The following is a 14,038-nucleotide window of genomic DNA, read 5'->3' on the forward strand; positions in this document are numbered from 1 at the left end:
GTAGGTACTGGGAGATGAAGAAGCTTGCACAGGATAGAGTAGCATGGAGAGCTGCATCAAACCAGTCTCAGGACTGAAGACCACAACAACAACAACAACAACAACACAGTTGGAACATTCCGCTATATCTACAGTAACTTCATTTGGTTAACTTATTGAGTACTCAGGAAGCCTTAACTGCATTTCTCATGCATGTATGAATGAACTGTTGCTCCAATTCATGAAACATTCCCTATTTTGGTCCCCTGAAAGTTTGGCACGTAGGACAGGATTTCTTTTCCAGCTGTGCCGAGGATTTTCTCTGTCCTGGGACTGGATGTCTCTGTTGTCCTCATCACTTCATCATCATTCAGGAAAAGTGGTGAAACTGTACTGTGAAAAGATCTGTAATTTGTGCTGGCACTGATAACCACGCAGCTGAGTGCCCGACAAACGAAATATCATCGTCATCTTCAGGCTTTCATGAATTTATCCTAAATCTGACACTTTACAGATATTCGCTCCTATATCACCAAATTTTCTTCCTGTTGCACAGTTTTTTGTGACCCTTTCTTCATGAATCAACATTAACTTAAAATTAGCATTGTACTGTCTGTGTGAACCAGTTGTGAACCCCAAACTCATAGGTCCATATTTCTCAGCTGAGTCATAGCTATATTTACATCCATTATCGACTGCTGCAATTTACAGTTCCTACAGGGCTGACAATATGAGCAAACTGAATGTCAACAGTACACTGTCCTCTTGGCTCCCTACAGCTGAATCACCAGAACTCTTACCACTTTGGATTAACACTGCAGTCAGCCTTGAAAATGAACAGCACTGTAGAGCAGTTGCAGTTATAGTGTCATCATTGAAGCTCATGTTCAAATGTTGTTATATGTGTCAAGGGTTCAGAAGAACATACTTTTGTTAGCATTAATTTGTCTCCTGTAGAAGAATACACACTCCTGGAAATTGAAATAAGAACACCGTGAATTCATTGTCCCAGGAAGGGGAAACTTTATTGACACATTCCTGGGGTCAGATACATCACATGATCACACTGACAGAACCACAGGCACATAGACACAGGCAACAGAGCATGCACAATGTCGGCACTAGTACAGTGTATATCCACCTTTCGCAGCAATGCAGGCTGCTATTCTCCCATGGAGATGATCGTAGAGATGCTGGATGTAGTCCTGTGGAACGGCTTGCCATGCCATTTCCACCTGGCGCCTCAGTTGGACCAGCGTTCGTGCTGGACGTGCAGACCGCGTGAGACGACGCTTCATCCAGTCCCAAACATGCTCAATGGGGGACAGATCCGGAGATCTTGCTGGCCAGGGTAGTTGACTTACACCTTCTAGAGCACGTTGGGTGGCACGGGATACATGCGGACGTGCATTGTCCTGTTGGAACAGCAAGTTCCCTTGCCGGTCTAGGAATGGTAGAACGATGGGTTCGATGACGGTTTGGATGTACCGTGCACTATTCAGTGTCCCCTCGACGATCACCAGTGGTGTACGGCCAGTGTAGGAGATCACTCCCCACACCATGATGCCGGGTGTTGGCCCTGTGTGCCTCGGTCGTATGCAGTCCTGATTGTGGCACTCACCTGCATGGCGCCAAACACGCATACGACCATCATTGGCACCAAGGCAGAAGCGACTCTCATCGCTGAAGACGACACGTCTCCATTCGTCCCTCCATTCACGCCTGTCGCGACACCACTGGAGGCGGGCTGCACGATGTTGGGGCGTGAGCGGAAGACGGCCTAACGGTGTGCGGGACCGTAGCCCAGCTTCAAGGAGATGGTTGCGAATGGTCCTCGCCGATACCCCAGGAGCAACAGTGTCCCTAATCTGCTGGGAAGTGGCGGTGCGGTCCCCTACGGCACTGCGTAGGATCCTACGGTCTTGGCGTGCATCCGTGCGTCGCTGCGGTCCGGTCCCAGGTCGACGGGCACGTGCACCTTCCGCTGACCACTGGCGACAACATCGATGTACTGTGGAGACCTCACGCCCCACGTGTTGAGCAATTCGGTGGTACGTCCACCCGGCCTCCCGCATGCCCACTATACGCCCTCGCTCAAAGTCCGTCAACTGCACATACGGTTCACGTCCACGCTGTCGCGGCATGCTACCAGTGTTAAAGACTGCGATGGAGCTCCGTATGCCACGGCAAACTGGCTGACACTGACGGCGGCGGTGCACACATGCTGCGCAGCTAGCGCCATTCGACGGCCAACACCGCAGTTCCTGGTGTGTCTGCTGTGCCGTGCGTGTGATCGTTGCTTGTACAGCCCTCTCGCAGTGTCCGGAGCAAGTATGGTGGGTCTGACACACCGGTGTCAATGTGTTCTTTTTTCCATTTCCAGGAGTGTATTATTTATAAGTATTTGTTCAAGTCAATTCAATTCCAACTACAAATGTTATGAGGTGACCTGCAATTTAAATGTGGTACATGTTCATAAGAAGTGATAAGCATTCCCTTCATTATCAGCAAGTAGAAATTTGTTGCCTGCTCACCGTTCTCCTCCCCACATTCACACCGGTGCTCAGTCAAGCTCATGTCAATGTTCCCCCTCCAACCCAAAGGGATACTTCAAATTCAATCTGCATGTGACCTCAATTGCCAAAGCTTCACCTTTAAAAGTAAGATGATCCCTATACTGATGTAGTACATAATGTAGGAACAATGACCTCTGCAGCAGTAATTTAATCTGTGAATGTACGAAGACACTGTATTTTTTGAATGATGAATGTGTGAAAGAACCTGTCTTATGGTTATGTAAATACTGTATTAATGAAATGCTTGGAAACTTAAATGAGAGTTCTTGGAATTATCATGGAATCTTGCTGGGTTAATGTGGATAAGACTGTATGACATAATTCCACTATTGCATACCCGATACAGGGATTGTGACAATATGATGATGAGAGATTAGGGCACAGAGAGAGAAGAATATAAACTGGAACTTTTCTAGTCTCTCAATAAGTTTATGGCCCAGGTGTGAGGGTACGAGATTTTCCTGATATTTTGCAGCCAAAGTTTGGAAATAAATAACTTTATCAAGTGGAAGTGAAATCTCATACAAATTTTGGAATATAAATGAATAAGCTTTACTAAAAGAATTATATGCATTTTTGTTATCCACAATAATTGTTCAGAATGTAAAGTTTTAATTATTATGCAAGAAGATTTACAGGGGGTCAAATCCTGTTTTGTGTATTTTATTATTTGCATGCCATTACAAGAGAGCTGGAGAGATACCTGGAGTCTTGACGGGCAAAGTAGTCAAAGGTGGCAAAGCATCTTCTGCGCCAGCCACACTGTCAACAAATACCAGTGACCGGAAGTTTATACCAGTAATGTACACATTTATGTATTAAAAAAACAGTTGTTATTTGTTACCCAGAAAGTCTCCTGTAACAAAACACTTACTATCTAATTACGTGTTGCATTTAAAGGCACAATTAAAGCCTTAAAAGATTGGAGTTTCCAAGTTCTAGTTTTTAGTAAAAATTAAGTTATTCTACAGATTAGAAGAGTATTTAACAAGTGGCAGGTTTGCAGACTACTCTGAGCTGATGATCAAATGAGGCAATTTAAAACATAAACAAACCCTCACACAGGTGAGAATACTGATACTACTGGTGCTAAGAACAATCTGCTATGCACTGTGCAGTGGCTTATCGAATATATATGTAGATGTACTTGGAAAGGTTTGCAACTGTCAAAGTTTTAGTGCTCTCATATACTCGTGGTTTTGAAATATACTACAGAATGGAGGTTGCTGGCAGTGAGACATATTTAAAAACGGCGAATGTGAAATTTGTGTGTAATAATGAACCAGAATTTCTACAAATTTCATAAATCCAGTCAACAAATAATGAAGATATCATGAATATGTTGGGAATAGTCTCCCCTATTCTCTAAATGGTCAACTGCCCTTTCAGTCACTTCTAATTTATGCAGTTTCAAATCACATCAGTCAATAGAATTTCAATGCAAATGTAGCCCTCATTCGCTGTTTTCTTGTCTAACCTTTCCCAATTTCTGAAAACAGAAACTCCAGATTGGAATATCAACAATCTAAGGAAAAGATAGCTTGCCACTTACCGTAATTATGACCCGTCAAGTTGCAGGCAGGTACCACTAAAAGAAACTTACACTTTAGCTTTCAGCACCAGCCTTTGGCATTCTGGTCTGAGCTGCTGGAGTTAGCGGTCATGTGTACATGAGGTGTGCCAGCTTGTGTGAATGGATGTGTGTTCTCTTTTTCTGATGAAAGCTGTGGCTGAAAGCTAATGTGCAAGTGTATTTTACTTATGCCTGACTGCACCTTAACGTGTCGTCTCTATGGTAAGCAGCCATTTATCTTTCCCAATTTCTGGCCAGTCAGATTTCTTCCAACCTTCTGCTCTCTTTTGTCAGATGCAAGAGCCTCAGCATGTGGCTGCGTCTGCTTCTATTTTGCAAGCAGAAACTGTCACTACCTATATGCATCTGCAGTATCATTTTCCAACCATTTTCATTGCAGCCAATTAAAGAAAAGGAAAATCTAGTTCGAAACAGACAAGACACTGATGGATACAAAAGTTGAATATTCACTAGATTTTGTAAAATGAGAGTCCTTAGTTTGGCAAAAGTGATCACATAGTACTAGGGAATGACACTTTACAAATATTAAACAGGGAAATTGGGCAAGATCCTGTATTTAGGAAGATGTAACACGGCTCAACGAAGAAGAACTTGCAATATTTAAACCATTTTAAGAATCTTGGCAAAATGCAATAAAAGACTGTAAAAACTTCAGAAAAATCTATTACCTTAATTCATACTTCCTGAAATTTAGTGTTAAAATACAAATAAATATTTTTCCTTTATCGCAATTTAATTACAATATTTTATGACCCTTTTTACACACAAAAATACTGATAAGCCTGGAATTGAATATCAGATTTACCGGATAATGAGTACAAACAATGGCCTTTTTTTCAGCGCATAGCTGAATATATGAAACACATATTGAACGCATTATCATATCCAAGACAGACACGAACACCACACCCACCACAGTAGAACAGGTTTATATGCAACTAGCTCTGCACATGAGGAAGAGATTCGAGAAAATGTGATGAGAAAAAAGAAATTATTCAGTTAGTTAAGGGAGATGAAAATTTAATTGTGATGGGGGATAGGAATTCAACAGGAGGAAAAGGAAGAGAAGGAAAAATACTTGGTGAATGAAGAATGAGGAAAGGAATAAAAGAGAAAGCACCCTGGTAGAGTTTTGTACAGAGCATATTTCATCTGCACTACATTTAAAATTAGGACTATCATTGACAAATACTTAAACTAACTAAAACTAAGACCAACACACACACACACACACACACACACACACACACACACACACACTCGAGGGAGGATTCGATCTTCCGGCGGGAGGGGCAGCGCAATCTGTGACATGGCTCCTGAGACTGCGTGGCCACTCCACACGCCTGAACCCAACTTCTGTTCTTGTGCCTGTATATACAATAACATCCAAAATATCCCACTCTGACAGTAACACAGTACAAATGTCTTTATTCTGAACCTACTTCGCTTGGTTGGAATAAAGTGCTTAAAAGATAATTGTCCTTTTAACAGCAAGAGACTTGCATCTATATAAAGTTTGCGATGTGGACGAAATGAATCACGAAATGTCTTACGAACTTTGTCAACAATCGTCCTAATTTTAAATACACTGTCACCTCTAGAGCTCGCAGAGTTATCACTGAAGTGTAGCATTCTCAGAAGCAGACAAAAACAATCTCTGGACATAACTTCGTTGAAAACTAGTGTGTTCAAAAGTGTATCTCTGGACCAACAATCACTTAATTTTAACTTCTTAACTTGCACCATTAGATGGCAATAGCAACAAAACAACACATTTCCTCAAATCGAGTGTCTTTCCACTTTGACAGTCGAAAATTCACAGATTCTGTAGTATTTTCTCTGGTGTAAATGTAAAAACAATTTATTTTGTCTGCAATAAGTTGCAACAGTTCTTCAGACATAAATATCACAAAAAATGAAAGAATGCTTGGGTCAGTATCTAGTTGATATTTGTGTCCTGAACTCGAGTAATCAAAGTAACGGTTTAACAACTGGAAATCGATTTCTTTCCAGTCAAACATGTCACTTAAGCACACTCTTTTCTGAACCATTTCACTGTCACTCTATAATTCCTTGTATTAAAAGGAAGTGCTGACTGTAACTCTTCCTCTCCCCTCTAATGTCAAGGGATGAGGACTACAGCTTCGAGATTCTGTTGAAGACTAATCATTACTAGCAACATCAGATAATTCACACTCACTGTTACTCCTAGTGAGCATATCCAGGATCTCTTTACCTGTGCAATACGGCGACATGACATTTCCCCCGTAGAAAACAAGAAAACTAATGAAAACACGGGAAGCAAATTCGAATTCTGCAAAGATGGAACACAGCAAACAAACATACAGGGTGTTACAAAAAGGTACGGCCAAACTTTCAGGAAACATTCCTCACACACAAAGAAAGAAAATATGTTATGTGGACATGTGTCTGGAAACGTTTACTTTCCATGTTAGAGCTCATTTTATTACTTCTCTCCAAATCACATTAATCATGGAATGGAAACACAGCAGCAGAACGTACCAGCGTGACTTCAAACACTTTGTTACAGGAAATGTTCAAAATGTCCTCCATTAGCGAGGATACATGCATCCACCCTCCGTCGCATGGAATCCCTGATGCAGCCCTGGAGAATGGCATATTGTATCACAGCCGTCCACAATACGAGCACGAAGAGTCTGCATTTGGTACCGGGGTTGCGTAGACAAGAGCTTTTAAATGCCCCCGTAAATGAAAGTCAAGAGGGTTGAGGTCAGGAGAGCGTGGAGGCCATGGAATTGGTCCGCCTCTACCAATCCATCGATCACTGAATCTGTTGTTGAGAAGCGTACGAACACTTCGACTGAAATGTGCAGGAGCTCCATTGTGCATGAAACACATGTTGTGTCGTACTTGTAAAGTACGTTCTCCATTGAACGTAGGTGGAAGAACATGGGGCCCAATCAAGACATCACCAACAATGCCTGCCCAAACGTTCACAGAAAATCTGTGTTGATGACATGATTGCACAATTGCGTGTGGATTCTCGTCAGCCCACACATGTTGATTGTGAAAATTTACAATTTGATCACGTTGGAATGAAGTCTCATCCGTAAAGAGAACATTTGCACTGAAATGAGGATTGACACATTGTTGGATGAACCATTCGCAGGAGTGTACCCGTGGAGGCCAATCAGCTGCTGATAGTGCCTGCACACGCTGTACATGGTACGGAAACAACTAGTTCTCCCGTAGCACTTTCCATACAGTGACGTGGTCAACGTTACCTTGTACAGCAGCAGCTTCTCTGACGCTGACATTAGGGTTATTGTCAACTGCACGAAGAATTGCCTTGTCCATTGCAGGTGTCCTCGTCGTTCTAGGTCTTCCCCAGTTGCGAGTACAGTACATACTGACGAAACTAAAATGAGCTCTAACATGGAAATTAAGTGTTTCCGGACACATGTCCACATAACATCTTTTCTTTATTTGTGTGTGAGGGATGTTTCCTGAAGGTTTGGCCGTACCTTTTTGTAACACCCTGTATATGCACTGTCAAACTATACAGTCAGACCACTGAACAGCTACTGGAAGAGCAGGGTGGAATGACAGCTCTGTCTGTCATGCTTAAGTAGCTGTGACTCAGTGCGCCTAAACTCATCCCTAGAGGTGGAAAGGTCAGTGTCACACTATGCGTCAACACGTCCTTAGCACTGCAGGGAAAGCCAAGGGCCGAGCTTAAACAAGACGAGCGCGCCAGGGGAATGGCGAGGTATGACGAGTTAACACGTCCCTAGCAGTCAAAGGGTTAATACGTTCACCTCTAAATGATATCGTACTTTTCACAGTACAACTGTTGTACAGTTCACAGTAAAGTGCCTCTGCACATTCCTTAATAAGGGCGGCATCGTCTATGACGTGACCAAGCGTCTCATCTCACGAATTCACCTTTTGTTTGTATTCCTCTCTGATTTCATCCAAGCCCACAAACAAAAACCTAATGCCATTAGGTCTTACAATCTTTGTGGCAAATTAATTGTAATTGTACTACCACAAACAAACCAGCAATAAGGTAATGTGCATTCTTGTCATATCTCTGACCTTGATCATTCCACATTGTATTGCGTGCAATAAAAATTTCTATGGGGCTGTGTTTCAGTAAAACTCTATTAGGAAATGAAACTAAATGACTAGCAGTAAAATCCATACATTTACGCCAAACAATATGACATGAAAATAAATATAATAAACATGAAAGTAAAACTTACATTTGTTGTTCGAATGCTGTTCTGAGCTGGAGTATCAGTCTGGCAATTGTAAGGATCTGGATTTTCTTCAAGGTTCCTGAAAAAGATTTATAACAATTGGCACATAGACTGATTCTCATACAATGCCAGAAAATCTCAAACTTAAATTGAAAAACACAAAATTATGATTGTGCTTCATGCTGCCAATTATGTTGCTAATTGGTTTCTGATTTACAAGGCTACCAGGAAAGAACAGATTTACGTCATCAAAGATGGTAGTATAGATAGATTTTTAAAACAGATACAGTACAACAGAAATGAAATATTTGTCCGGTTTCCAAACACAGAACATCACAATAGCAACAACACCCCACTAAAGCACCAGGGTACATGCGATGAACAGCTACATTGCAAGTTAAAATTTGTTCTGAAATTAAATTAAAAATTAGAAAACACAGCTGAATATCTAGTACTTGATTCTTTATAAGATTCTGCTGTCAGGAGAAGAAGGGGCAAAAGTGGAGAGAGGGAGGGCAGCAGGGAAGAGTGTGGTGGGAGGGAGGGAGGGAGGGACGGACGGAGGGAGAGAGAGAGAGAGAGAGAGAGAGAGAGAAAGTAAGGAAAATGATCCAGAAATGAGATTTAATATTAAAAGAAATCACAGTGTCCATGAAACCAACAGCTAAACAAACGCTATCAGTAGAGTTGGGGGAAGGTGGGAGTGCCAAACTGCGGACTGTTCCTCGTTTCCAGCATATGGAACAGTGTCTCAAATACTGGAGTGGCTCAACGACTTTTTAAGTACGAGAAGCCAATAAGCTGGCTTGAACAGTCAAGTGTTCATCAGAGACAAAGGTATCATCAGGAGTGACCCAAAGAGGTGAGATAGGGCCATTTTCTATCTCTATGTAAATAAATGATCTAAAAGGTAGGATGAGCAGCAATGTGCAACTGCTGGTAATGCAATAGTGTGCGGGAAAGTGTCATTCTTTGAGTGACAGTACGAGGACACAGGATGAGTTCGGCAGAATTTCTATTTGGTGTGATGAATGGCAGTTTGTTCTAAATAAAGGTTGAGTACACTATAACCTTAGTGGAGACAGTCAAGGCCAGGGCATCAATGGGTGACAGTATTTAAGTAAACGGGAGCCATTTTTCTCTCTGCCGAGAAAGTGATAATACACCTGTTGTGGCTCAAAATTTGGTTAATGGGAAAATAAACATTTTTTAAAAACATAATAATGCAACTGGATGTAGTGTCTGCACAAATCATCGACTATTTAAAATTTTAAATGGTCTTCCCACAAATTACAAATTAGATTTTCAGAAACCTATTATTTTCCTCCATATCAATCTTGCGTACTGACTGCAATGGTAACATAGATATTTGGATTTATATGGAGGCTTACCTAGAAGCATTATTCCCGAACATGATTCATTAATGCAACAAGAGGGAAAGAAAATGACGCTGTAAAACGTGTAGCCACTGTTACAGTGACTTGCCGAGTACAAATGTAGACCAATGAGGACAATGTTGCTTTTCAGGTTTTGAACTAAATATTTGTCACACATTTAATAAGATTAACCATTTCTTAATACTGACAAACAATGGTGTCCATGTGACAATATGGAAAAGTGAAATTCCACTTTCACTGTTTGTTCACGTTGCACATTCCATCTCTCATTAACAATACATGTTGCTGAACACTTTACCACTTGTTCTACAGCCCCCACTACCTATCTACATTTCTTTCACAACTGTGATTAAAAGCAGCAATTAGCATATTTCTTTTAATAATAATATTTACTGCTGTCAAATTTTCACTTAAATTTTTTATTGGCTAAAATGGTTTTGACTGATAAGTCATTTTTAACAGCCTATGGATAACTCTCTTGCCTGAAGGCTGGATTAAAATTTGCAGGGAGTCCCCATGTGCGTGGGGCTTCTAGACACATGACTTCCTGCAAAGTTTGATGCCGTCTTAAGCCAAGAGCTACCCATCAGCTACTCAAAATGAATCATAAATCGAAAATGGTTTAGCCAATTCCAATTTTTCTTCACGTATACCAAGATCTTCAAACATTTAGATTGATGTTAAACTAATATAAGAGCTCACAGATGGCCTTTTATTTATGTTTTACTTATGTGATAAAATATGCTGCTCTCTCTCTCTCTCTCTCTCTCTCTCTCTCTCTCTCTCTCTCTCTCTCTCTCTCTCTCGTGTGCGCCCACACAAATACAAACACAAGCGTGCACATGCACACCCAAAACAAGAGGTGCGAGGAACGGAGAAACAAGAAGTTTCATTTAAACAATTTGTACCATAAAATGGGGTGAAAATGGAAAAACTTTAAAACAATAGAAACTACACAGCATCACAATAAAATTTGGAAACCAGTGCGTCTATCGGCAGTATTGCCCTTGAGGAACACATTCATGAACACTTTGTGTTTCAATAGTGGCTACCCTGGCTTCTAGAGCACTGTAAATATGTGGGTGGGGATTCCCATGTTTATGCATATTCCGAAAACTTGATATACAGTGGTGTGTGGTCGGGAGTTGTGTATCATTAAAATCAGTGCTTCTACTGAGAATTGTATTCCAAATTCAGGTACTCCTTAGTTTTTGGTGAGTATTAAATATATTTCTTGATTTCATTTTATTTTGCTCGAACGAACACACTTTAAAAAAAAAAATTGGGGTGAATAGGATCAGTATACAGCATTCCATACACAGTTCTCCACCGACATCTGAGGAATAAGAATGTGCACCCCCAACGGGGACAAACTGCACTCTCCGCAGATGAAGAGGCGTTGATTGTGGACAGGCTCGCTATTTGTGCCGAATGGGGCTATCCCTTTGGCGGGTTGACTCTGCGATTGTTTGTCAAAGGATTCTTGGACCGGAGAGGTAAAGTTGTTAGAAAATTCAAAAATAATTTTCCTGGTCACGAATTCACTGTTAGCTTTTTGAAGAGGCACAAAGAAAAATGAAGTCTAAGACTGCACCAGAACATAAAAAGAGCATGTACTTCTGTGTCGAGAGCTGCCCTGCGGGAATATTTTGATCATTTAGAGAAGGAAATTAAAGATGTTCCCCCAAGTAATATTGTGAATTTCGATGAAACAAACTTAGCAGATGATCTGGGACATGCGAAAGTGATTACGAAAAGAGGATTAAAATATCCTGAGAGAGTCATGAATACCTCCAAAGCACCAACGTCAATTATGTTTGCTGCTGCAACAAATGAACTTCAGCCTGGTGACTTTGTCATTGTTATCACTCAAAGCACTTGTATGCTTCATGGATGGATGGTGCTCCCAAAGACACCAGATTTAATAGAAGTAAAAGAGGGTGGTTTGAGACTCAGTGTTTTGATGACTGGATTACCACAATCGTTTTGCCTTATTATAGGAAGTTAGAAGGCCCACAAATTTTAATCGGTGACAACCTTTCCACTCATCTTTCAGTAGCTTCAGTCAAGGCTTGTGAAGAGAATGGTGTAAGAATTATTTTTCTTTCTAAAAACTCTACGCATCTCACTCATCCTCTTGACGTGGCATTTTTCATCCACTGAAGACCAGCTGGCGAAGCATTCTCCAAAAATGGAAGTTGGGTTCTGGTCATAAGGAGACCACCCTTCCAAAGGATATGTTCCCCCGATTACTACACCAGCTAGTAAGGGCTCTGGAAGTAAATGCCGAAAGAAACATCCAGGCTGGTTTTGAGAAATGTGGATTCTGCCATTCAATCCCGAGAGAGTAATTAGAGTTCCTGGTGTTGAAGATGATGGTGAAGGACCTGCGAATCCACAGGATGTTGATGGAGCCCTCATAGAACTGCCCAAGAATTTCGAGGGAGCGATGAAAGGCCTGTGAGACAACGGCAAACCAGGGTTCCAGTGTAGGCTGGGAAAAGTGTGTCAGTACATGATTTCCCTGATGATGAAGAGAGTACCGCCTCAGACAAAAGTGACGATGTTTCTGGAGGTAATGGCTCACCAACTCTCTCCACCAATGAATGTGAGAACCCAGGCGAGGGCACAAGCACAATTAGTGGATATGAAGTCTTTTCACCTTATGAACTTCAGCCTGGTGACTTTGTCATTGTTAGATTTGACACAAAAAAGAGGCACAGGAGGTTCATAGGCACAATTATCACTGTAACTAAGTCAGTGAGGGCTGTTAAGTGCCTTCGAAAAAGGGTTGGGAAAAAGAACACTGTCTTTGTTTTCCCCGACGTGGACGATATATGTGAGGTGACCCCAATACAAGTGGAGCGAAAGATAAAAGTCACTAACATTCAAAGGGGTCAAACCACCTTTTTTGTGGATCCCATGTTTTTAGAATAAGTTGTAGTGTTATTTTAAGTTTTCTGCGTAAAATGTATTTCTTTTTTTCAATAAAATAATTATATTCATATGTATACTTCTTATTTTCTATTTCACAATCATCTTTTCCTTTTTTTAAAAATAAGCCAGTGATCCTAATCACAAAACAAGTGTCTTAATGGAATAATTTGGGAAAATACTATGACTGATCCTATTCACCCCAACCTTCAGAACAATAGGATCAAAGCATTTAAAAAATTATTAAAATTCATCATAAACAATAAAGAGAAAGCCATATATTGGATTCAAAACTACAGATGAAGACACACAAAATGGCTTTTGTTTCATTGCTTTACATCAATTGGTTGAGTAGATTCACATCTTTGAACATGAAAAGTGATCCTATTTATATTAATTTAACAATTTAAAAAATTGTAAATTTCTTACAGTGCCCTTGCCAAAACATTCTCTAGTGCATTCGGTACAAGCAGTGAATCAACTTCTCCACCAATTAGCTGCAAATTGCGTTCTTCCAACATGATAATTCCTCTGCGACAATCCACTGGTCCAATAATGAGTATCTGTGGAATAAAAATTGATTTACCAAACTTTTTGCCAATTACAATTGGTTTCTTACTATGGCATTACAACTTCTGTAGCACAAACCTTGAATCCTGGAACAATCTGTTGGTCAAGCGCTCTTACAGGCTTGTATTCAATAGCTTTTATTTCTTGCACTCCATCACAAAGCATCAACTGCAGCACCCTCTTTGCAGATGGTTCCCATGACTCCTTTTGCTTTTCAGTCGCTTTAACATTTTCAAGTGGCACATTTCGAATTGCCTGGAGCTGTGAGTAAAATGATTTTGCAATGTCACACATTGATTCAACCTGAAACAAGTGATATTATCTCCTTACTTGCAAAGATTATCTGAAACACTATTTATGAATCACAGCTGCAGAACTGGGCAATAACTAATAACAACTAAAATTTGAAGGGACAGGAAGGCCGGTCAATACTACCGTCATAAGATGAAACTTCCAGAATTTCCAACAGAAATACATAACTACGAAAGAACATATAAAATAACACTCCAACCTTTTCAAACTTGATGATCCTTCATCTATGATGGAAAAGGGTTTTGTTGAGGAATCTAAAAAGGGAGGGTGTGGGGGGTGGTCACTCAGACCCTAGACTGAAATGAAACTCATTTCTGTGAGGACTAGAGGGGCAAAGATAAAGGAAAAGGTGTCAAGAGACAACAGGACAGCTTCAGTTATCCAGAAATATATAACAGAAAAACCGAGAAGTAAATACTGATTGAAGAGGAA

The 14,038-nt window shown here is 40.8% G+C and overlaps 1 protein-coding gene across 2 annotated transcripts in view; it reads right to left on the bottom strand.

Annotated features, from left to right (window-relative positions):
- LOC126234351 (recQ-mediated genome instability protein 1-like) overlaps window positions 1–14,038 on the bottom strand; it is a 125,631-nt gene that overhangs the window by 60,362 nt on the left and 51,231 nt on the right. The window contains exons 3-5 of one of the 2 annotated variants that reach the window (XM_049943039.1): window positions 13,373–13,555; window positions 13,154–13,287; window positions 8,397–8,472 (exon numbers count right to left, since the gene is read on the bottom strand). In XM_049943039.1, coding sequence (XP_049798996.1) covers window positions 8,397–8,472; window positions 13,154–13,287; window positions 13,373–13,555 — 393 coding nt within the window. Of the gene's footprint in view, window positions 1–8,396; window positions 8,473–13,153; window positions 13,288–13,372; window positions 13,598–14,038 lie in introns of both variants that reach the window. The other variant, XM_049943038.1, reaches the window with a different exon arrangement.

The sequence above is a fragment of the Schistocerca nitens genome, chromosome 2, assembly GCF_023898315.1.
Source record: "Schistocerca nitens isolate TAMUIC-IGC-003100 chromosome 2, iqSchNite1.1, whole genome shotgun sequence".
Classification (NCBI taxonomy): domain Eukaryota; kingdom Metazoa; phylum Arthropoda; class Insecta; order Orthoptera; family Acrididae; genus Schistocerca; species Schistocerca nitens.